The sequence below is a fragment of the Papio anubis genome, chromosome 17 (assembly GCF_008728515.1).
Source record: "Papio anubis isolate 15944 chromosome 17, Panubis1.0, whole genome shotgun sequence".
Taxonomy (NCBI): Eukaryota; Metazoa; Chordata; class Mammalia; order Primates; family Cercopithecidae; genus Papio; species Papio anubis.
The window spans coordinates 68,995,055-69,018,670 of record NC_044992.1 but is presented as its reverse complement, the minus strand read 5'-3'; the positions used below and the strand labels follow the sequence as shown (position 1 = coordinate 69,018,670).

Genomic DNA, 23,616 nt, shown 5'->3' with positions numbered 1-23,616 from the left:
AGGCTGAGATGAGAATCACTTGAACCCGGGAGGTAGAGGCTGCAGTAAGCCGAGATTGTGCCACTGCCCTCCAGCCTGGGCTACAGAGAGATAATCCATCTCAAAAAACAAAAAAATTTAAAAAGAAAAAATTTTTTAATTGTTCCCGCAGTTATTTCTAAGCAAAACAACAGGATCATCTGAGTCATCTATTCTGGAAAAATCGGATTCATCAAATGAATCTTCAGCCAACAACTGATGAAGAACAATGTTAATATCACTCGTAGGAATGCTGTGATCTCTAGGATTTGACATTTTCAGTGACGAGAATTACTATTTTTTTTTTTTTTTTTTTTGATTGAATCTTGCTCTGTCGTCCAGGCTGGAATGCAATGGCACGATCTTGGCTCACTGCAACCTCTGCCTCCCGGGTTCAAGCAATTCTCCTGCGTCAGCCTCCCAAATAGCTGGGATTACAGGCACCTGCCACCACGCCCGGCTAATTTTTGTATTTTTAGTAGAGACGGGATTTCACCATGTTGGCCAGGCTGGTGTCCAACTCCTGGCCTCAGGTGATCGGCCTGCCTCAGCCTTCCCAAGTGCTAGGATTACAGGCATGAGCCACCACACCCGGCTGAGAATTACCATTTTTTTTTTTTTTATGGAAATACCACTACTAAGAATGGAATATGCTATAAACAGAATGATGTCTTCTGTTTCCGAAGTCAATATACTAGAGTGATGTGAAAATAATAATAAAAGCAAGCTACTTCCCAGCAAAGTTATCTCGGGGTGAATGCTGCAGCCACAAGCACTGTTGGTGAGTGTTCTCGGGGCAAACGGGAAAAGGGTGCAATCAGGAGCCCGGGGAAAGCAGATTGCGTGCTCTGATGGGGGTGAGCCTCACCCGATCAGTTGAAGGGTTTGGAAGGCACACTCCAAGATACAGTGCCTTGGCACAGTGAATATTTTCAGCTGAAGGAATTTAAGAAATGGCAGGTCCAAGAAGGACTCGCTGGCTGCCCCTTCTCTGAAGTAGATCATAAGCCCCTCATGTAAGAGGTGCCCTCCCTACACCCAGGGGAAACGAACAGCCTCATCTCCAGAGATGGAGGATCTGAGAGGGGCCCCGGTACACAGGCCTTGCCGAGACCTCCCCCCGCCGGGCTCACTGGTCAGCTCATCTTTTGTTGCTCTGTCACAGGTTCCCACGACTTTCCACTCTTCATCAAACCCAGCATAAAAGTGTTCAGGCCTAGGCCGGGCACAGCGGTTCACGCCTGTCATCCCAGCACTTTGGAAGGCCAAGGTGGCCAGATCACTTGAGGTCAGGAGTTGAAGAACAGCCTGGCCAACATGGTAAAACCCCATCCCTACTAAAAATACAAAAATTAGCCGGGTGTGGTGGCACATGCCTGTAGTCGCAGCTACTCAGGAGGCTGAGGCGTGAGAATGGCTTGAACCCAGGAGACAGAGGTGGCAGTGAGCAGAGATGATGCCACTACACTCCAGCCTGGGCAACAGAAAAGCAAAATAAACAAACAAACAAAAAGAAAAACTGCTCAAAACAAGCAAAAAACAAATAAAACAAACAAGCAAAACAAATAAAAACTGCTCAGGCCTAGGCCGGACACGGTGGCTCACGCCTGTAATCCCAGCACTTTGGGAGGCCAAGGCAGGATTGCTTGAGCCCAGGAGTTTGAGACCAGCCCGGGCAACATAGTGGGACCCTGTCTCTACAAAAAATAAAAAATTAGCCAGGCGGGGTGGCACATGCCTGTAGTCCCTGCTACTTGGGAGTCTGAGCTGGGACTTAAGAGTGGGTTCAGAACAGCTCCTGGGGCCGGCAGCTGGGTCCTAGCTTGAGCCCAGGAAGTCAAGGCTGCAGTGAGCTGTGATCGGGCCACTGCACTCCAGCCTGGACGGGCTACAGAGTGAGACTTTGTCTCAAAACAAAACAAAAACCGCTCAGGCTAACGGTTTCTCTGCGTCTTCATTTCCTTATGAAGGCTCTGTGTCAAGTAAAACTTACTTGAATTGTGACGCTTGTTTCCTGTTCATCTCTCTGGCAGTCTAATTTCCAGCGTCCTAGCCAATGAATCCAAAACCGATAGAAGGAAAGGGTTTTGTTTTTCTCAGATTTTGTTCTGATCGGGCCTTTGTCATTTTGTGACAAAGACCTGAAGGTCTGAGTAGGACACAAGGCCTGAGTGAGAGAGAATTCTTCCTGCTTACCTGCCTTCAACCTGAAACATCAGTTTTTTCCTGCTTCAGACTCAAACTGACACACGGGCTCTTCCTGGGTCTCAGGACCAGAACGACGCCATTGGCTCTCCTGGGTCTTGGGCCTTCAGGTGGACACCAGAGCCACATCACGGGCTCTCCCGAGTCTCCAGCCTGCTGATTTACTCTGCGAATCTTGGCACTTGCCAACTTCCGAAATGAGATGAGTCAACTCTTCACAAGAATAAATCTCTTTATCTGTGCACACGTACACACCTTCTATTGGTTCTGTTTCTCTGGATGACCCTAATACAACCACTTTGTGAACACAGCAAAACCATTGAACTGTAGGCTTTAAAAAGGTCAAGGTCATAGTATGCGAATTCTATCTCCATAAAGCTACCATTTAAACAGCAACACGAGGCCAGCGAGCCCTGTGCACTCCTCTGCAAGCAAGAGCGGGGACAGCATCGTCCTTGCCCTTGGATGTCCCCAGCCCCCAGCCCGAGTCTGGGAACGTCTTTCATGTGCCCCCTCCTTCAATTCTGTAGTCCAAGGGTCGGGGCGGTCCTCAGCCTGGTACCTTCTCTGCACCTCCTCACCCTCTCCTCACACCAGCCAATGGACACAGAGGTCTCCTCACGGATTTTTATTTTTAGTATTTATTTATTTTTATTTTTTTGAGACAGAGTCTCACTCTGTCGCCCAGGCTGGAGTGCAGTGGCGTGATCTCGGCTCACTGCAACCTCCGCCTCCTGGATTCGAGCGATTCTCCTGCCTCAGCCTCCCGAGTAACTGGTATTACAGTCATGTGAAACCACACCTGGCTAATTTTTTGTATTTTTACTAGAGGTAGGGTTTCTCCATGTTGGCCAGGCTGGTCTCGAACTCCTGACTTCAGGTGACCCGCCCGCCTCGGCCTCCCAAAGTGCTGGGATTACAGGCGTGAGCCACCGCGCCCAGCCTCCCCATGGATTTTTAAAAGGGCCCTGGGTGACACAGACTGGAATCTGCTAAGTCACTAAATGACCCTTTTAAATAAAGAAGGAAGTCATAAACCTCCACTTAAAAGGAGTGGGGGACGGCAACAGAAACACAGCCAGTCAGAAACTGGAAAGGTCTCACTCAACTCGTCCCCAAGGTCTCTGGGTAGAAGGGACAAGAAGGGAAAACTTGCCTCCTAAGACACCCCACTCAGCACCCCACCCCCCAGCTGCAAGACGCAGCTGTGCATAGCGGCGGCAGTGAGGACCCTGGCCCAGCAGGCCCCCGCATCCCCAGCAGAGGGCTCCAGGGGCTAGGGCTGCTCAACACGACCAAGAGGAAATGACCGCAGGAGCCCCCAGCTGCTGGGGGTGGCCCCCGCGGTTTCCTGGGCCATCTCTGCTGGGGGTGGCCCCCGCGGTTTCCTGGGCCATCTCTGGTGGACCCACTCCAAATCTGGAAGAGGCCCAAGCCCTCTCCCTCCCCATATCCCAAACCCCAACCACACCAGCCAGGAGCCTTGATGGACAAGAAAAAATTCAAGTAAGCCTCACTGTGCTAGGTGATATGCGCCCCAGAGGGGCCCCTGGGTTGCTCAAGTTTAATGATAACTTCAGCAGTCGGGTCTCCAAGTTAATTAGCTCTTTCTTCCCCAGCAGTCCTCGGGGAGCCCCACAGTGAGCTGTGAGGAGCCAGCCCAGCACGGCACACATGAAGCAGGGGCCTTCCCTCACTCCCACTCCACAAACACCAGGGCCCCTCAGGGGACCAGCCTCCCATCCCTGAGTCATTTCTCCCCCACTGCCCTCTCAACAAGGAACAGAGAAGGAGCTTCTACTGCTTCTGTAGATGTAGAAACTGTGGCATGCACAGACAGGTCATGCGTGATATGGTTTGGACACTGTCCCCTCCATATCTCATGCTGAAATGTGATCCCTGATGTTGGAGGTAAGGCCTGCGGGGGCAGGGCTTGGGTCATGGGGGCGGATCCCTCATGGAAGGCTTGGTGCCCTCCCCATGGTCATCAGGTGTGGGAGATCTGATTGCTATAAAGAGTCTGGGAGGGCTGGGTGCAATGGATCACGCCTGTAATCCCAGCACTTTGGGAGGCCGAGGCGGGTGGATCACAAGGTCAGGAGTTTGGGTCCAGCCCAACCAACATGGCGAAACCCCGTCTCTAGTAAAAACACAAAAAAATTAGCTGGGCGTGGTGGTGTGTGCCCGTTATCCCAGCTACTCAGGGGGCTGAGGTTGCAGTGAGCCCAGGATTGTGCCACTGCACTCCAGCCTGGGTGACAGAGCGAGACTCCACCTCAAAATAAAAAAAAAGTCTGGGAGTTCCCTCTCTCGCCATGTGACGGGCCAGCTCCCCCTTCACCTTCTACCATGAGGGAAAGCTTCCTGGGGCCTCCCCAGAAGCCGAGCAGATGCTGGCGCCACTTGTACAGCCTGCAGAACCGTGAGCCAAATAACCCCCCAGCCTCGGCTATTCCTTCACAGCAACTCGAAATGGACGAACGCGATGTGTCAGTTTCTCTTTTTGGACCCCACAGTGTGCCTGGCTGGGGCTGTGCTCTGGGGAAATGGCAACTGTGAGGTCCTCACAGACAGGGCCTGGGGTCTTAACCACAGCCGCATCTCAGCGCCTTGATATTACTGAGTGGATGCCCAAAAAGCACTGCTGGGTGAATGCATGAGTGAATGATGAAGATGGAGGTGGCTGTTGGTGCCAGGGCAAGGCCCCAGGAGTCTGGGGAGGAGGGACCGGGCAGTTCAGGTCAACAGCTAACCCTGGGCAAGGCCAGGAGGCAGCCAGGACAGGAAAAGACAGCTGAGGGACTTTATGTGAGTAGCGTCATTCTTCCCAGGAGGGCAGGAAGCAGGACTCAGACCAAGGGGTGCCAGGTGGGAGCGGCACGCAGGTGGCCCAAGGAGCAGGTGCAGGCTTGGCAGGGCTGGTGGTACCATGTATGGGGCCGATCCTGGCCCCATTCGCTGCCTCCACCTCCTGGACACATGGGACCATGGCCCCCAAGGCCCTCCTCTGTCCCCATGCCCACCTCTCCAGGCTCCACTTCCGGACACCAAGCCGTTTTCTCACTCCCATCTCTCCCATTGTCCTTATATCTGAGCTGACCTCCTCCCTGAGCTCTGGTGAAATTCTAGCGCCCAGAGGTGCATCTCACATTCCTGGGCCACAAAGCCTTTGCAGTCTCCACTTTCCTGGGATATTCCATCTTAGAGCTGGGTGTATACTTATCTCACTGGATCAGAAGCTTCAGGAAGGCCCGTCTTGCATGCTCCTGCCCCCCACTTCCTGCCCGCCACTCAGCCAGCGGCTGCCATGTGGTTGGGCCTTGGCAGCCACCGCAGCTGGTAACACACACTTAGCACTTCTGTGTCCAGGTTCCGTGCTGAGCCCCTTCCGTTTCATCTCCATTTGTCTTCGTGATGGCCCCTGATGTGGTAATCATCATTATCCATTTTTCAGACAAAAGACTATGGCTCAGAGAGGAGGAATGGCAGGTCCGAGGCCATGTGGTTCGTAACAGGCAAATGGACCTGGCAGTCTCTCTACCCACGAGTGGGGCTCCTCCCTGTCTACAGACCTCACTGAGGTTTTAGAGCCTGGAGCCAGTGAGTCCATTGAGCACAAGGATAGCGGTGCTGCCGGGGCTGGAACAAGGCAAGGGCCCCCCGAATCACAGTCCCGGCTGTGGACCACACCTCGGGACCCCGCCCTGGCTGGGAACCTTGCTCCAGCCCACCTGGGACCCCTTCCCACCCCAACTCCTGCACTGGGCTGTGCATGGGGGTCTGCTGAATGAGTAAGGGCAGGAGGGATGGTGAGCAGGGTAGAAAGCGACTCTGGTGGGTAGGCTTCTGCTGGAAGCTTGAAACATTCCTGGAGAGCAGGAAAATACCAGGGGAAGAGGTTACAACCCTCAGAAGGGCTCGCTGGGGACTGTCCTGCAGCCCTCTCATCGGGACAGGCAGAAAATCCAGCCCTGCGTCAGGGTGAGTCCAGGGAGCCTGTGGGGGTACCAGCTCTAGCTAGGGTGGTGCGTGGGTTTACCCAGGGCACGCTGCCGTGGAGGAAGGCCGTCTGGAGGACGAGACGTGGCCCGCTGTCAGCTTAAACCTCATGTATTCTGTAAATAATTATTTATAATAAACAAACCTTATTCACCCTCTAAGAAGAGTAAAACACTACAGGAGGCACTTTCTCACCAACTACACACGTCACAGTGACTTCACTGCGTCACTGAGGGAGGGCCCAGGGTGCCGGGTTCAGAGTAAACCATGGCCAGGGGGATGGGCACACTGCCAAATCAGCCAGACCTCCACCCCTGAAAATGTGGGCTACATTCTCTTCAACAGGTTACAAGGAAATTCAGTGTGAACCCCATGTTTCCACCACTATTGGCTGTTCCAGAAGACTGGGAGGAGGGGTCTTGCCTTTTCCCCACTCTTGGTCACAGGGTTTCAGGCCACAACCTGGACTGGGACCCCACTCTCCTTCCTGGGGAAGAGGCTGAGTCAGCGGTGTCTGCCAAGGCCCAGTGCACAAACACGGAATTCACTTAACGTCCGCTTCGGCACCTCTGGGCCTCCCACACTGGCTTCCCCTATCTGACCCCTCGAGCAGGGAGAGTGATGGGGCTTGGGGCACCTCTAAGGGAGACTGGGGGACTGGAGCAAGGTTCCCAGCTCAGGGTGAGGTCCCAAGGCATGGTCCGTGCAGCGCTGCTTCTCACAGGAGGCCTGGGGCGTGACCAGGAGCTCGGAGACTCAGCAGAGGTCTGGGCATGGGACTCTTGGTACACAGCCAGGGCGAGGGCCGAGGCTGTATGGATGTGAGCAGGTGACCCTGTGCCACCAAGTACCATCTGTGCCGTGCCCTGTGCAGCAGTTCCCATATCACTGAGCTTCAGGGAGGTGAGGCAAGCATCCAAGGCACACAGCCCTGGGGGAAAGACTGAACCCAGGTGTGTCTGATTCCAGAATTCAAGAGGACAAGCCGAGGAGTCTGAGTCCCCTGAGACCTCAGTAATGGTTTAGTGCCTCAGGATGGCCAGGCTGGCTCCTGCAGCTTTAGTCAGCCGTGCCCACCTTCAGTCATCCGGGGGCCCAGCGCTGGTCACTGAGACCTGGTACTGGTCATGGGTGCCCATCCCTGGTGGTGGGGACCTGGTACTGCCTGTGAGGCCCATCCCTGGTGGTGGGGACCTGGTGCTGGTCACTGAGATCTGGTATTGGCCATGGGGACCTGTCCTTGGCTATGGGAACCCAGCAATGGTCCCTGAGACCTAGTACTGGCCATGGGGCCCATCCCACGCTGTGGGTGAGATCTGGTACTGGCCGTGGGGGCCCATCCCTGGCTGCAGGGACCCAGTATTGTCTGTGGGGTCTGTCCCTGGCTTCAGGGAGGCAGTACTGCCTCTGGGGCCTATCCCTGGCGGTGGGGACCTGGTGCTGGAGGATCCTGACAGCAAAACCACAGAAGCGACGGGTAACAGTAGTCCATTAGCACAGCGTGTGGCCTGCCCTGGCTGCGGCACCTTCCTCCACTCTGTGCCCTTTCACCACAAAGCCTGGTGCAGGTAACGAAGCCAAGAGGCGGAGAATCCGCAGGAGGATGCACACTCCTGCTCCTCGAGCGGCGCCCCTGCGCCCTGGGTGGCTGGGAACCCCTGCTCCTCCTCCAGGCCTCTCCGTGCCAGGTCTGCACTGTTCTGCCCAGCCTCGGCTCCCACCCGCCCGGCCCCCCAGCTACAGACAGCAGCGATTCTCCCTCCCACTCAATGGGGCCACTGTCCAGCCCATCATTAGTCTTCAGGGCCGGCAGATGACACCCGCCATGGGCAGCGCTTCCTCAGGCCCCAGCACACAAGGCACAAAAGACACCATCCTGCCCCAAGACCCTCCTAGTCACGTGGCACATGGGAAGTGGGGCTGGGAATCTTCCAGGGCAGTCCCCTGCCCTGGGGGAGAGCGTGTTCAAATCCCTGAGGAAATGCCGCTCTTTGGACCTTTTTCTGAAAAATCCTCCAAAGAGACCTTGTGCGGAGAGCACAGGGAGAATGGAGATTCTTGTGAGACTCTCGGGCTAGCCTCACAGAAACCACAAAATATTTGGATAAAAGTTGAAAATCTGCAGTCACACAATGCTGACCATTCATTCAAACACTTGTTGAGCAAGCACCTATGACGTCCGGGAACTCAGGACGTGGATCGATAAGACACAATCCTCATGTCAGTTCTAGTGAGAGAGAGAGAGAGACAGATGGCACCATCAACCCCACCCACTGGGGACCCCCTTGGCGGCGGCGTGCAGGTTCAGGGCCGAATCTGCCCAGTGGACGTGCCACCCATGTCCGCGTATCTCCTGGTCCTGTCGTGGCCCCTGGAACAAAGGCTGAGAGATACGAGACAAGGATCTGGGGGAGGGAGGACGTCCATGCACATTCCTCTGGGGACACCAGCAAGGACGACTGTTCAGTGACCGTTCAGATGACCGAGTCACCTGATGCTTAGAGCCTGGCACCCACAGAGCAAGGCGGGGGTGGCAGGCCCTGCCAGGGGCACAGGCCTGAGAAGGGAGTGCTGCCTGCCAGGCTCGATGGGACAGAGAGCGAAGGGCCTCCTTCCCGAAGGCCATGCAGAGGCCGGGGGTCAATGTCAGCAACTCCATCAACATCAGTCTCCTGACGCGGACCCAGAGTTGGGGTTCCAAGAGCAGCCTTGCGCGCTTAGGAGCTGGGATCTCACAGAGGGTGTCCCCCCAGCCTAGCTTCGGGCTAGTGACAGATCTGGAGTGCTTCTGCCCATGATCCAACTACTGAACCCAAATGAATGCATTGACAAATCGCATTTAGTGTTATTTATAGGGAGAAGGGAAGAAAAAAAAGAAAGAAAGAAAGTAAATCGCATTTAGCCTGGCTGGCCAGGGGGAGGGCAGATGGGCCATCACCTCTGTCACTTTTCAGGCCCTTTGCACTGACTCCCCCAACCCCCGCAAAACCAAGGCCCAGCCCCTCCCCCACGAAACCAGTCGAAACCAGCCCCGGAGTCAGCTGGGATGAAGCAACTCCTGCAGGCAGATCATTAACTCTACTGTGATGGTTCGAACAGGGAACCCAGATCAGGCCACGGCAGCTCAGGCACCTGCAGAAGGCCTGGGCCTCTGGGTGTTAAGCTCTCTCTTCCTGCACCCCCTCCGAGCCCAGTGGGCAGTGTGCGATTCCCAGGGTTGATGAAAGAGAGGAGGAAGAGGCTGAGCTGCGGCGAGTTTGAACAGCCAGCCCTGGGAGGGGCTGAGGTGGGGAAGGTTCCCACTGCTGCTCCACAGGCCCTGGAGCAAGGCTCCCATGATTCTGCCGCCAGCTGGGCAGGCACAGGCCTGGGTGCTGAGTGTGCCAGGATCTCCGCCGCTTCCTGGGTGGGGGCGAGAGGGACCCCCATGGGCCTGTAATTAGACCTGCGCCTTCCCAGCCAATTCCTCATCAAACAAACTCACATGTACAGCGGACCGGGCATGGCCGCCACCCTCGGGAACCCCCTGGGAAAGCTTCCCAAGGCTCTGCTGAGCTCGGGAACAGGTCCCTACCTGTCCAGGAACCGGGCTGGCACTCAACAAACAAATCAAAGCTCGGCGCTGGAAGGCAGAACTCTGGGACTAGAGTCCCAGCCAAGGGCCACAGTCCCTTCCAAGTCCCTCAGGAAGCCTCTTCCCCAAAGAGTGGCTGTGGGAAGCTGGGAGCCTCCAGGGTCTTCCCAAAGCCCACGTGGTTTCAATGCCCTATGTTCAGGTGAGAGCTGCAGAGAGGGGCCAGCGGGGAGGAGCCCCCACAGCTCACCCCGGCCATTGACCCTACTCTCAAGCATTGAAATAAAGCCCTCTTCCCACACCCTCGGCCAGGGAGAGAGGGCGGAAGCCCTAAACATCCGGGGTGTATGGGAAAGGCTTACATGTACAGAAGAACCAGATAACGGAAGCTGCTGGCGGTGGTGACAGGCTTCTTAAAGGGACCTTGAGACCTTTGACACCAGAAGGGAAGCTGCACACTGCACCAGGCCTGGGGACAGGGAGAAGGGGCTCCTAAGGACAGGGTGGTCCCCTCCTGTGGAAGTGCCTCGCATTGTCTGATAACAGCAGCTCGGACCAGCTGTGGCACAACAGGAAGTTGGGAGAATATGGTGGCCCAGGAGGCTGGCCAGGGCTGGGGAGTGGTCAACCCGGAGACTCTGGTTGCCAAGTGGGTCTAGGGCTTCCGGGGTGAAAGCCCAGAACCTTGTGGAGCACAGTGGACCCAGCGTTCGGAGGACAGATCCCAGGCCCAGATAAGGCCTTTTATTTTTTTTTTTGAGATGGAGTTTCACTCTTGTTGCCCAGGCTGGAGTGCAGTAGCACAATCTCAGCTCACTGCAATCTCCACCTCCCAGGTTCAAGTGATTCTCCTGCCTCAGCCTCCTAAGTAGCTGTGATTACAGGCACGTGCCACCATGCCCGGATTAGCCAGTATTTTCAGAAGAGACACGGTTTCACTATGTTGTACAGGCTGGTCTCGAACTCTTGACCTCAGGTGATCTGCCTGCCTTGGCCTCCTGAAGTGTTGGGATTACAGGCATGAGCCACTGCGCCTGGCTGACAAGGCCATTTTTGACATGGAATGCTGGTCTGACCAGCGTTCCATGGCTTCCGCCTGCAACTATGCCCCCGCCTCCCATTAAAACAGGGCTCTCAGGGCAGAAGTCGCATCTTCTCATCCCAGAATGCCCCACACCACCCCCAATGCGCGCATAGTGGGTCCTCCCCACCGCAGCTGAATCGGCCCCATCACAATGACAGCCTCCAGGGGCGGGGGCTGGTGGGAACATACACAAAGCGGCCAATGCAATAGTTTCTCAGACACCCCGACACAGAAATGACCAGAGGACAGGAGGGGCAAGCCGGGGGTCCGCGGCAACTCAGGTCTCCAGAGACAGGTGTTAAAAAAGGCGAGCCATACCACAGGCCTTCCTTGGCCACATCTCAGCCTAAAAGAGACCCAAGAAGGAGAAGCAAGAATCCCACCTTTCCAATGAGGACTCGTATGCTAGATGCTCAGCAAACACCTTCTTACTTTTCCTGCAAAGGAGCTCCTGGGGCTGCCAGGGGAGTTGGCCAAAGAGAATGACATTCACGGAAACACACGAGGCCCCATTAGTTTCAAGGCAAAGTGGCAATGAATGGAGGAGGAAAACCCACACCATTATTAGGGAATGGGGCCTTTTTCTGCTTCCTCCTCTTCTAACAGGTTTTCTCATGTGGGATCCAAACCAAATTCCAACTCAGTCCTGATCCAGCAGGTGCTGTCCCCACAGCCCAGAACAGACCTGTCAGAAAACTACTGCTCAACCTCCTTCCGGGTGGCACATTTTTCTCTGGGAATTACAAACTTATCTCACATGAGCAGAGAGCTGTTCCCCAAACCTCTGACCAAAACACAGCAGATTTCATGTCAAAAAGCAAAGAGAGAGGGGCCAGGGATGAAGTGCAGCAGGCTGGAGGCTGAGTCAGTCCCCAGAGTCACTGGGAAGGCGTTTCAGGAGCAGATGGCATTGCCTGCAAAGCTCCTGGCCCCTCCCTGCTTTGATGCCAGGGACCACCCTCTGTTGGCTGCATGACTTTAGTCTCTGGGGTTCTCCCAGCATGAAAAGCCCCTCTGAAAGCAGGTCCGTTAGGGAGTTCCCTCAGCCCCTGCTCACTGACATGACTCTGCATGGCGACACCCCACATGCCATTGTAGAGAAGCAAAGCACACGCAGACCAGCCCCGCCAGCAGCACCCTCCCTCCCCGCTCCTCCCAGGAACACCCTGCACATCTCCAACACATCCAGGAATCCAGAGCTGGGCTGTAGCAGCAGTTCCCCGGATCCCAGTGCCAGCGCTGCGGGGAGCTTGGGTTACTGCATTTCGAGGGTTGAGACTATCTCTAGCCTCCAGCCAGCCGGTCTTCAGGAGCCCAAAGGGGTGGTAACTTGAGCGGAGTGATTTTAGAGAAAGTGGTGGCCAATTCGAATTTCTTCCTGGCCCTCCTGGAAGCCAGGGAAACCCCTTGCGAAAAGGAAACATGTTCCAAGAAGCTCCGGGCAGGAGGAGACTCAGCCACTCAGCTTAGTTGGCCAAATATTTACAAAGAGATAGCTGTGACCACACAAAGCCCTATTCTTCTATTTTGAGGCTGAAAATCTGGTCCCCGCGTGGAGACCGAGCTCCCCGCCACCCCTCTCCTGGGGACCCCGCTCGGTCCTGCCGGCCTCGGGTTGGGGCCCAGGGACAGCGTGGCTCCCGGCCCCGCCACCATGGCCATCGGGGCCCGCCTCACGGCCGCGCCACCTGAGAGCCCCCGAGCCAGTGGTGCAAGGCTGGGAAGAACAAAGGAGCAGGACTCACCCCAGCAGCGGAACGTCGGGCTGCGCTGGACGCGCCGAGAGCCGCGGCCCGCCCACCGGGTCACATGGCTCGGAGCCGAGCAGAGGATCAAAGGGGCTTTGTGGCCGCGGAACAAGGAGCCTCCCAGAGCGTGGGGCAGAGGTAGGGAGGGACCTCGACTGCCTGGGAAGGGAGGCTCGGTGGGGAATTGCTCCAAGGGGGCAGGGCGAGGGGAGCAGGAGGAGGGGGCAGGCAGAGATAGGGGAGCCCAGCGGCAGGCCCGGTGCAGCAGCAACTTGGAGGCGCGGGAGGGACGCCAAGGAGCTGCCACTCGCTAAAGGAAAGTGACAGGGTCCCTGGGAAGAGCGAGGGGGAGCTGCTAGGAAGAGAGGGGAAGAGGCTCCTAGGGACCTCCAGCCACACTGTCCCTGCCCTTGTCCCTGAGCTTGCCAGAGGCAGTGCCCATGAGGACCCCCCTCCTCCCAACCAGGTCCTGAACCTGACCTGGACGCCCTCTCACCCCGTGCTCTGCCCAATGCCCCTGCTTCCCAGGTGCTCCCCCACCAACCTGCTCAGACATCCCCACAGCTGGGCTCTCAGGGGGCATGGCCAGCCACCCCAGAAAGCCATTCAGACCTGCAGGCAGGGTTGGAACACAGCCACCTGGGTTTGTCCCCTCTACCCCAGGTGCTTGCTGGCTGGGACCACGGAAGGGAGAAGGAGCAGGAGAGGAGGGGCAGGGGATGGGGGCGCAGCTCACCCTGAGCTCTTCTTCCGAGAGCCTCTGGATTCAGATCCGATCCGGCTCCTGCCTCTCCAGCCTCTCCAGCCCCTGGGGGACCTGGCCAGTGAGTCAGTCTCTTCCTCTCCCCCTCCCTGCAGGCCTGGGATGTGCTGGGACCCAGAGGGGCACAAGCAAGGGGGTCCCCAGAGGAGGGAGCTGACACTATAGGGGCTGGGCCTGGACGCTGGGATCTGCCAGACCCATCTCAGTGCCACGACCTCTGAACCCAAGTGAGTCACTCCCAGCAGGGGCGTGGCCACTCCCACACTAGGAGAGAGCGCCTGGGAGTGGGCTGGTTCCGAGGGCTTGCTGGGGGCTGGGAGGGATTCGCTTAAGTGGAAAGAAGCCTTTGGTGACACCTTCTGAGGGCCAGGGGCTGAATTCTGGAGGCTACGCTCTCTCAGGCAACCCCTACAGGACCTCATGGTCACTGGGTTCCACACACTTTCACCTTCCCACAACCCCACCTGTGGCTGGTGGTGACTGAAGCCCCGGGGCACCCGCCACACTGGCCACACAGGCCAGCCATGTCCAGCGGCTCCCCAGCTAGCAGTCACTGGCATCTAACCCATCACTTCCCACTCCTCATGGCCAACTTTCCCCCTAAGGCCTCCTGGTCCCACGGCCCTCCCTACCGCGCAGTGAATGGGAGCTGCTGCCACTGGTCTCCGGGCACCAGGCCAGAGCCGGGGGAGTATCTGGGAGGGGACTGCAGGCCCGGAGTCCCTGTTCCCATCTGAATGGGAGGGAGGCTGGTGGCAGATCACAGACGTGGGTTCAGAGTCAAACACTGAAATCCAAGGCCCTGGGCTCGTCACTCAACATCTGTGGAATCTGACCTTCCCCATCCATAAAATGGGTACCACCAACACCAGTCGCCAAAATTACAGCAAGACACACGTGTCCAGGCCAGGAAGTGTGGCCACTCAGAAAATACGGCTCCCCCTTCCTCCAAGAAGCTGATTTCCCCAGCAGTGGGAGTGAGAAGAGCCTGTCTTTTCCACTGCCCGCAGCCCATCCCACGGCACCCTCGTCACTGGCCCCTAAAGGGCAGCTCCAGAAACCACTGACAAAGGATGCTGGAAGGAACTCCTTTCTGGCCAGGTGTCAGGGTCAACAGCAAGCCTCGAGGATTCAGCTTCCACCATGCCCCTACCCCGTCAGCCTCCTGCCTCCCCGTGGGCAGAACCTTTCTTCCTTGGCCTTCCTCTCTGAACCTCCTTCTCTTTGCCTCTGGCCTCAATCTATCCCCCAGCTTTCTGGCCCCTCCAGACTTTTCCCAGGGCCCACGACCCTGCTCTCCTCCAAGCCCAGCCTTCTCCCCTCCTCTGCCTCTGGATTCCTGACCTGGGCAGCCAGCAGCCACGGTGCTTTGCTGAGGTGGCCGCCCCTCCGGCAGTGGTTCCTCTTGCTGTCACCAAATGAGGGTCTCCAGAGCACAGAGAGGGCATCTCCGGCCCGGGGCTGCATCCCCCACACAGAGCCTCTGTCCTTCAGGATCTCTCAAAGTTCTCCACCACTCAGCACACACTCGGCACTCAGGTAGAGTAGCCCCAAAGCCTTCCCGGCTGCCCCTCGGTCCAACCCTCCAGCAGAAACAGCACACGGGCCACAGACGCAACCTTACGTTTTCCAGCAGCCACAATAACAAATGTAAGAACAAGCCAGGCACAGTGGCTCACGCCTGTAAATGCCAGCACTTTGGGAAGCTGAGGCGGGCGGATCACCTGAGGTCAGGAATTTGAAAGCAGCCTGGCCAACATGGCAAAACCCTGTCTCTACCGAAAATAGAAAAATTAGCCAGGCGTGGTGGCGGCCACCTGTAATCCCAGCTACTCGGGAGGCTGACGCAGGAGAATCGCTCGAACCCGGGAGGCAAAGGTTTCAGTGAGCCGAGATTGTGCCACTGCACTCCAGCCTGGGCAACAGTGTGAGACCCCGTATTTAAAAAAAAAAAATCATTAAAAAAATGTAACAGCAGGTGATATTAATTTTATCATTCACTTAACAGAGCCCAAAATATTATCAATTCAACATGTAATCAATGTAAAAATGACAGATATTTGACATTCTTTTCTATCCCCCTTGCTAGGACTCTGAAACCCAGAGTGCGTTTCACACACATGGCACCTCTCCATTTGGAGTTGCCACATTTCAGGTGTTCAATGGCCCCATGCAGCCAGCGGCTATCATGTTGGACAGTGCAGCTCGGATCATCTCTTTTTTTTTTTGGTGGTGGTGGGGCGGGTACAGAGTCTTGCTCTGTTGCCCGGGCTGGAAAGCAATGGTGCGTTCTGGGCTCACTGCAACCTCCGTCTCCCGAGTTCAAGCAACTCTCCTGCCTCAGCCTAAGTAGCTGGGACAACAGGTGCACACCACCATGTCCAGCTGCTTTTTGTATTTTTAGTAGAAATGGGATTTCACCATGTTAGCCAGGCTGGTCTCAAACTGCTGACTTCAACTGATCCGCCTGCCTTGGCCTCCTGAAGTGCTGGGATTACAGGCGTGAGTCACCACACCCATCCTCAGATAGTCTCAATTTGATCCTAGGATAATACCAGGTCATCAGAGAGCTGTTGATTTGGACCATATTATGATTTGAGCCTCCCAGATCATTCTCAGCACCATGTCTACAAGCCACGTTTAGAGGACGATAGGACACAGCTTGGTGAAACACACAGCAGCATCTTCCATAAGACACTGGTGAGGCCACAGATCCCGCCATCAGTGTCACCCGCCTGGGAACATTTCACTGTCAGAAAATGCAGAGCTTCTCCTAAGAAATGAATGTGGTTGGGTGTGTTGGCTCACACCTGTAATCCCAGCACTTTGGGAGGCCGAGGCAGGTGGATCGCCTGAGGTCAGGAGTTCAAGACCAGCCTGACCAAAATGGTGAAACCCCATCTCTACTAAAAATACAAAAATTAGCCAGGCATGGTGGTGCGCGCCTGTAGTCCCAGCCACTCAGGAGGTTGAGGCAGGAGAATCGCTTGAACCCGGGAGGAGAAGGTTGCGGTGAGATGAGATTGCGCCACTGCACTCCAGCCTGGGTGAAAGAGTGAGACTTCGTCTCAAAAAACAAACAAACAAAAAAAGAAATGAAAGTTCTAGGCACACGCTAAGTATCTCTTAGACGATTCCAAAGATATAAATTACTGTGACTGCCGACTCTTCCCCTTCCCTGGGTGTGCCTGTCCTGCTTCCCTAGCTCATAGGTGCTCAGGCCGAGACATACCCGACTCAAAGGCAGCCCGCCACAGGCTGTGGGGCCTGGCTGGCTCAAAAGGGAGAGTGAGGCCATTGGAATTTTCCCAGGAGTGAGTCTGAAGCTTGGAGTGTTTTTTGGTGGAGGGTCCTGAAGCTAGGAGGCAATGCAGATGTGGGGGATGAGACACTATCTGGGGCCATTTGCAAAGGAGGCAGTGACCCCAAGGAAGGAGCAAGGGGAGGAGAGGGCAGCACATCCACACCCCTTCAACTCCTGCCCTTCCGGAGGCCTAGGCATTCCACACGCTGGCCTGCCTGCATGGACATCCTTCCAATAAGCAACTCATCGTGCTCATGTTTATTTATTTTAAAGTCACACAGAATTGCACTTATTAAAAATGAATGTATAGAGACAGAAAGCATTCTGGTGGCTGCCAAGGGCTGGAGAGGGCAGATGGGGAGTGAGTCCTTCATAGATACGCGGTTTTCTTTTGGGGTGATGAAGAAGTTCTGGCACTAGATAGTGGTGATGGTTGCACAACACTGTGTATGTACTCGGTGTTACTAATGGCACATTTTATGTTCTGTGTATTTTAGCACAATAAAAAAATATACATTTAAAACAACAGAATTCAACATGTCCTTTTTTTCCCCTTGAACAAGTTTGTTTTCTTGCTTTATATCTTAAAATCAAAAGGGCCCTGAGATACACCACAAGCCCCCAGGGTAGGCTGAATAACTCTCCCTCCCCAAACTGTGTTACCTTATGTGGCAACAGGGACTCTGTAGATGTAACTGAAGATACTGAGATGAAGAGATTACCCAGGCGGGCCCCAAATCACAAGCGTCCTTTAAGAGGGAGGCAGGCCAGGTGTGATGGCTCATGGCTGCAATCCCAGCACTTTGGGAGGCTGAGGCAGGCAGATCACCTGAGATCAGGAGTTCGAGACCAGCCTGGCCAACATGGCAAAACCCTGTCTCTACTAAAAATACAAAAATTAGCCAGGTGTAGTGGCGCACGCCTGTAATCCCAGCTACTTGGGAAGCTGAGGCAGGAGAATCGTTTGAACCCAGGATGTGGAGGCTGCAGTGAGCCAAGATCATGCCACTGCACTCCAGCCTGGGTGACAGAGTGAGACTCCATCTGAAAAAAAAAAAAAAGAGGGAGGCAGAGGGAGATCTCACTGCAGAGAAGGAGGAGGCTGTATGAGGATGGAGGCAGAGGCTGGAGGGATGCAGCCGCAAGCCAAGGAACTCCAGCAGCGCCTCCCGCCCAAAGCTGGAAGAGGCAGGAATGGATTCTACCAGCACCTTGACTTTAGTCTGGTGAGACTGATCTCCAGCTTCTGACCCTTTAACACTGTAAAGGAAGAAGTCTCTGTTGCTTTAAGCCACTGAGTTTGTGCGAAGCAGTTACAGTGGCAACAGGAAGCGAATGTAGTCCTCAGTCCATTCCTCCGCCCACAGCAACACAGGCGTTTCCTCGTGCAGATGAAGAAACACACACTGAGAGCTGAGCTGAACTCTGCCAGGCAGCCAGTGAGCGGGACAGGACCTCCCTTCCCGCCCCCACTCGGGGGTCTGTGTTGAATTTTCGAAGGCTACTGCTCTTGAGATAGTGAGCTTCCCACATCCACAGAGACTCATCTCAAAGCTGACAAAGTGCCCCCTTCGAGGGGCATCAGAAAGAAGGACATTGCCACATGTCCACCTGTCTATGGGCAATGCCCACAGTCCTTCCTGGTGACCCATCCAACAGAAGGGTCACGGGAGTGGGAGCAGCACTGGCCAGCCTATCCCGCAGCAAGGTCCCACTCTGGAAGCCACAGGGGACAGTTGGGACTCCCACCTCCAACTGAGCCAACTGGGAGAAGAGCCCAACACAGTCTTGGAGGCTGACACCTGCCAGGAAGTGCAGTGACACCCACGTGCTGCTGAAGCACGCAGCAACACAGCAGCAACGAGGAGGGGATGTGGTTTCTCAGCTTCCTCCCCACCCCCCAGCACACACATGTGCATACAGATACACACACACACACACACACACGTGCATGCACACATGCACCAGCCCCCAGTTCCCAGGTCCTGTACTGTGCCCCTGCCAAGCTCCTCGGCTACCACCAAGCCAGGTTGTGAGCACAGAGCTCAGCCTTCCTGCCAACTCTTCTCCAATCCATCCTGGGCAACACCCCAGTGGGATGCAGCAGATGCTTCCCATCAAATGCCAAGAACAATATCCCTCCCTCTCTATGAGCCGGTGGCCGCGTTTCTTCATGGGGGTGCAGGGGGGCGGGCTGGGGAGCAGGAGGGTTGTTCTGATGGCTGGTATGCACCTGCAGCCGTGACGCCCCAAGGCAGCCCACATTCCTACCCACAGACCGACCTCCAAAAGGGGCTGGGAGCACCCACAGCCCCTGCTGCTCTTGGTGGACAGACTGGGGGAACCCTGAGTAGCCCGAGTGAAGGCCATCCCCAGGCAGGCACGGTGGGACAGAGGGGCCACTGCACAGTTTCTCTGTGAGGCCGCGCAGCTGCTGGGCTGTTTTGGCACATTCGGGTGACATGTTCCTTCTTCTGGTTTCTTCTTACTTGGCCTGGGAGAACGTTCAGGATGTCCCAATCTCAAAAACAAGCAAACCCTCTTCCTTTGACCTACCTAACTCCTCAAAACTGTGAACTTTCCCCCGGTCTGAAGAGCCCAACCTTTCAAAGTGGGTCTACACTGCAGCTTCTAGCTTCCTACCGCCCACTCACTTCTTAACCCGCGCCATCTGGTGTCCGCCCATCTCACTATTAACGGAGTTCTTGAAAAAATCCTCATGGCCAGTATCCAGCCCCGTCCCATCTGACCTCCAGGGCAGTGTCTGACACGCAGGAGCCGCTTCTTCTCCCCTCCTTCTCCCCTCCGTATTCCCTAGTCCTGGGGGCTGGATGGCTCCCAGGGGTCCCCTCCCCCACCGACTTAGTCTCCTGGGGTGACCACACCTCCGTTCCAGCTTCCCAGCTCAGCTGCCTCTCCACTTCTTGCCTCAGGTCTACCCCTTGGAACACTGCCCGTTTTCGAAGACTCAAGCTCCCACTCCCCGCACCCCCCTCCCCGACCCCCGGCCCCCCCCTCCCCGAGCCCCGGCCCTCTCACCAAAGTCCTACTGGCTGTTTCTTCCCGGTGTCTCAAATCAGTCCCTTCCTGCCCAGACCCACAAGGTTAGTTTCCACCCTATGACTGCTCCCCTGGACCACTGGGATCGTCCCTCACCAATGCCCATCTCCCATCTCGCTACCTCCCACCAAGGCAGGGCTCTGCTGGATGACCCCTCCCACTTCATCACTCCTTTTCCCAAACAGCTTCCCAGGTTCCTCTGTTAGTCGAAATTCTTCCCTTGCATTCGAGGACCCCGGCAATCTGACCAACTCACTTTCAAGCCTGAATTCCCCCTCCTGTCTAAGGAGCCTACACTCTTCAGCCAGGCCGTACTGTCTCGCAAAACCCACCTAAAACCCGCCCAGTAAACGTCACCACCTCCAGGAAGCCCTCCTGACATCCTCCATCATATGTGACCCCCACCCCCAGAGTCAGACCCTGACTTGGAGACCCTGACTCTAATTCACCTTTGCCTCTTTTGAGTCTCCTGTGCGGCAGGCCTCAGTCTATGTTTGTGGGTCTCTGTAGCAGGAGGGCCCATTTCCTCCTTTCTAAGAAGTGCTCGCCCTACCTCCTGTCAAGCTGCAACTTCCACTAGCAGGTACCTACAACATGCCTTTTTACTTTTTTTTTTTGAGACGGAGTCTGGCTCTGTTGCCCAGGCTGGAGTGCGGTGGCACGATCTAGGCTTACTGCAACCTCCACCTCCCAGGTTTTAAGTGATTCTCCTGCCTTAGCCTCCCCTGTAGCTGAGATTACAAGCATGCGCCATCACGCCCAGTTAATTTTTTTTTGTATTTTTAGCAGAGACAGGGTTTCACCATGTTGGCCAGGCTGGTCTCAAACTCCTGGCTTGAAGCGATCCGCTGACCTCAGCCTCTCAAAGTGCTGGGATTACAGGCGTGAGTCACCACACCCGGCCCAATGTGCCTTTTTGTATCCTTCTTGAAAAGCTACCATTATACCAACAGTGTGTCTTATAAATTGATCATAACTTAAAATGTGACTTATTATTAAAAGTGTGACCTTACTTTTAAATAATAGCGTTGGTTGTGGTCTGCAGCCAGCTCTATTATTCCCGTTGATGACCACTTTGTAGATTAGATATGGCCCCAGGCACACATCCAATCCAACCACTCTGCCCCTTCAACCTCCTTTCCCCTTGAGCTCACATCAGGTGTGTCCTAGAGCTGCAAACTCATGGCTGATACAAAACCAGGATCCTCAACACCCAATACAAAGCAATTGGGCCCTGCACTGGTTCCAACAGCAACCATAAACCACGTCTGCCTCCTGCACCAGCACATCGCGCCTGGCCCATAATATGTGCTTTTTCCCCTATTAAGATGGTATACGGGCCCAAATCTGCTCCCTGGGAGCAACGGACTCTTCCCTGGGAGATGTGAGTAGTTTCCACACCACACCTAAGCAGACATTGTCACAAGACTTCACATCTCGCATCTCAGCTCCTAAGGGCCTATTTATCTTTCCAAAAACTCATTTGTTTTGCCATAATATGTGCTCTTTTTTTTTTTTTTTTTTTTGAGACAGAGTCTCACTCTGTTGCCTAGGCTGAAGTGCAGTGGTGCGATCTTGGCTCACTGCAACCTCCGCCTCACAGGTTCAAGCGATTCTCCTGCCTCAGCCTCCCAAGTAGCTGGGATTACAGGTGTGTGCCACCACGCCTGGGTAATTTTTGTATTTTTAGTAGAGACGGGGTTTCACCATGTTGGCCAGGCTGGTCTGGAACTCCTGACCTCAGGTGATCCGACCACCTCGGTCTCCCAAAGTGCTGGGATTACAGGTGTGAGCCATCACGCCCGGCCCATAATACGTGCTTTTGCCCCTTCCTTTTCCCCTATTAAGATGGTATACGTGCCCAAAGTTAAAAAAAAACAAAACAAAACAAAATCGGGCCACTGCACTCCAGCCTGGGCGACAGAGCGAGACTCCATCTCAAAAAAAAAAAAAAACAAAAAAACTAGTTGGCTGGGCACAGTGGCTTACGCCTGTAATCCCAGCACTTTGGGAGGCCGAGGTGGGCAGATCACGAGGTCAGGAGTTCGAGACCAACCTGGCCAACATAGTGAACCCGTCTCTACTAAAAATACAAAAAATTAGCCAGGCGTGGTGGCAGGCACCTGTAGTCCCAGCTACTCGGGAGGCTGAGGCAGGGGAATCGCTTGAACCCGGGAGGCAGAGGTTGCAGTGAGCTGAGACCACGCCACTGCACTCCAGCCCAGGCAACAGCGCGAGACTCTGGCTCAAAAAAAAAAGACTAGTCAAGTGCAGTAGTGGGAAGAGGGGAAGGAGTGGAACAGTCTAATCTGTAACTGAACAATCAGCGGAGATAACTCACCACCTTCGGACCAGCCACGGCCCCACCTTCTACCTGCTCTTTTGAGTCACATTTTTCAGTGAACCCCCATACCTATGTGATTAAATCTGTCTTTTCTATCGTTAATTTATCTTCAGTGAGTTTAATTCGCAGGCCCCCAAACACTGAACCTAAGAGGGCAGAGGAAATGCCTTTCTTCCCACCTACAAAAATACTCCCCCTCTTCACCGCAGTGTCGCCTTTCCCACCCACAGCCAGCAATTTGGACCCCGTTTCTCAAAGTCTATGAAAGCAGGACAGCCTGCCTGCAGGATGTTCCCATCACAAAAGGAGGGTCAGGTCTTGTGGGAGGAAAGAAACGGGAGTGGCAAACGTTCACATCTTGGGCTAGACAGAGGCACCAGGTGTTCACCGCCCTGGGTAGTAAACATTTTTAAAAACAGAAAGAAAAATCTTCAGCTTTGCTGGGGCATAAAGAGTCATGACCTTTTCTGCGGCTAAATGGCTGGGTGGCTGGGGAGACAAGTGGTAGCCATCCTGAACCTCAGTTTAGTTGCCTGTAAATGGAGGGCAATGAAACCACCTGCTGTTTGGGTGCTTGAGAGGCTGTTGCTCAAACTTCCTGCCCTCCCTTATTGGGTTTTGGGGAAGATCATATGAGCTAGCAACATAAAAGCACTTTGAAAACCACACGAAGTGTCTAAGCATGGGGGTGCTGGCTGACTCCAGGCCTGTTTTCACCACCTGGCAGAAAATCCCCCAGACGGCCTTGTTTTTTCCTCGGGGGCAGGGACCTCATCGTCAGACCTGATGGCGTTGGTGGCTGCTCAGGCTATCCGGCAAGAGACTGCTGTCAGCCCCAGACCCACTCCAAGTCCAGGAGGGAAGCAGGCCAGGGTCGGGGAGTCTGAAGCCCTTCATGTTTTTAGCGGAGACACTAGGGCAGGCGAAAGCGTCGCTCATGGCAAACTAAGAAGCTTGTCTGAACTGGGCCCAAACCAGCCCAGCCCAGAACGGAGCCCAGCTCCATTCTCTCCTCCCAGAACCAGAAGCTCAGGACACCAGAGGCTGAGAGGAGGCTGGAATAGCACCTCCATCTGTTTGTTCAGAGCCAGGGACCCTAAGCCACCTTCTCCCCCAGCTCACTCCACAAACCCTTTGTGCCAAACTCTCCCCATCCAGGAGCTACAGGCCCTATTTGGGAGCCATCCAGGGTCTCGAGGTCTCCACCACCCAGCTGTCCCTTTCATCGGGCCAGGACTGCAGGCGTGGAGATCAGCAGGATGGGGTTCAAATCTGGCTGCACCCTGATGAGCTGAGCGACTCTGGGCCCATTTCTTAACCTCTGGGGGGCAATGCTCTCATCTGCAAAAAGGGGAAAGGGCTCACCGAGGAGAGTGGCAAGTAAAGGAGATGGCACCTGTGCAGACGGCACCGTGCGGGCACCCAGCGGATGATCACGCGTCGCCTTCCTGCCTCTTCTCCCTGCTTCTGCGGGAGCATCGGCGGCAGGGAGCCAAGAGGAAGGGAGCAGCTGTCCG

At 55.3% G+C, this 23,616-nt stretch overlaps 2 protein-coding genes across 13 annotated transcripts in view; both read right to left on the bottom strand.

Annotated features, from left to right (window-relative positions):
- SEPTIN9 (septin 9) overlaps nucleotides 1-23,616 on the bottom strand; it is a 211,500-nt gene that overhangs the window by 36,137 nt on the left and 151,747 nt on the right. The window contains exons 1-2 of one of the 12 annotated variants that reach the window (XM_009191332.4): nucleotides 13,365-13,583; nucleotides 12,626-12,787 (exon numbers count right to left, since the gene is read on the bottom strand). The exons of 7 other annotated variants lie outside the window; for them this stretch is intronic. The gene's annotated coding sequence lies outside the window, so the exon portion shown is untranslated. Of the gene's footprint in view, nucleotides 1-9,796; nucleotides 10,569-12,625; nucleotides 12,788-13,172; nucleotides 13,621-23,616 lie in introns of those variants that run through there. 4 more of the 12 variants (XM_009191331.4, XM_009191334.2, XM_021928042.2 and 1 more) reach the window with 4 other exon arrangements.
- On the bottom strand, nucleotides 17,742-21,308 carry LOC103879007. The gene is given in 4 exon segments (XM_009191336.4): nucleotides 17,742-18,626; nucleotides 18,628-19,016; nucleotides 19,019-19,109; nucleotides 19,112-21,308. Coding segments are annotated over 4 exon segments (795 nt in total). The 5' UTR covers nucleotides 19,160-21,308; the 3' UTR covers nucleotides 17,742-18,359.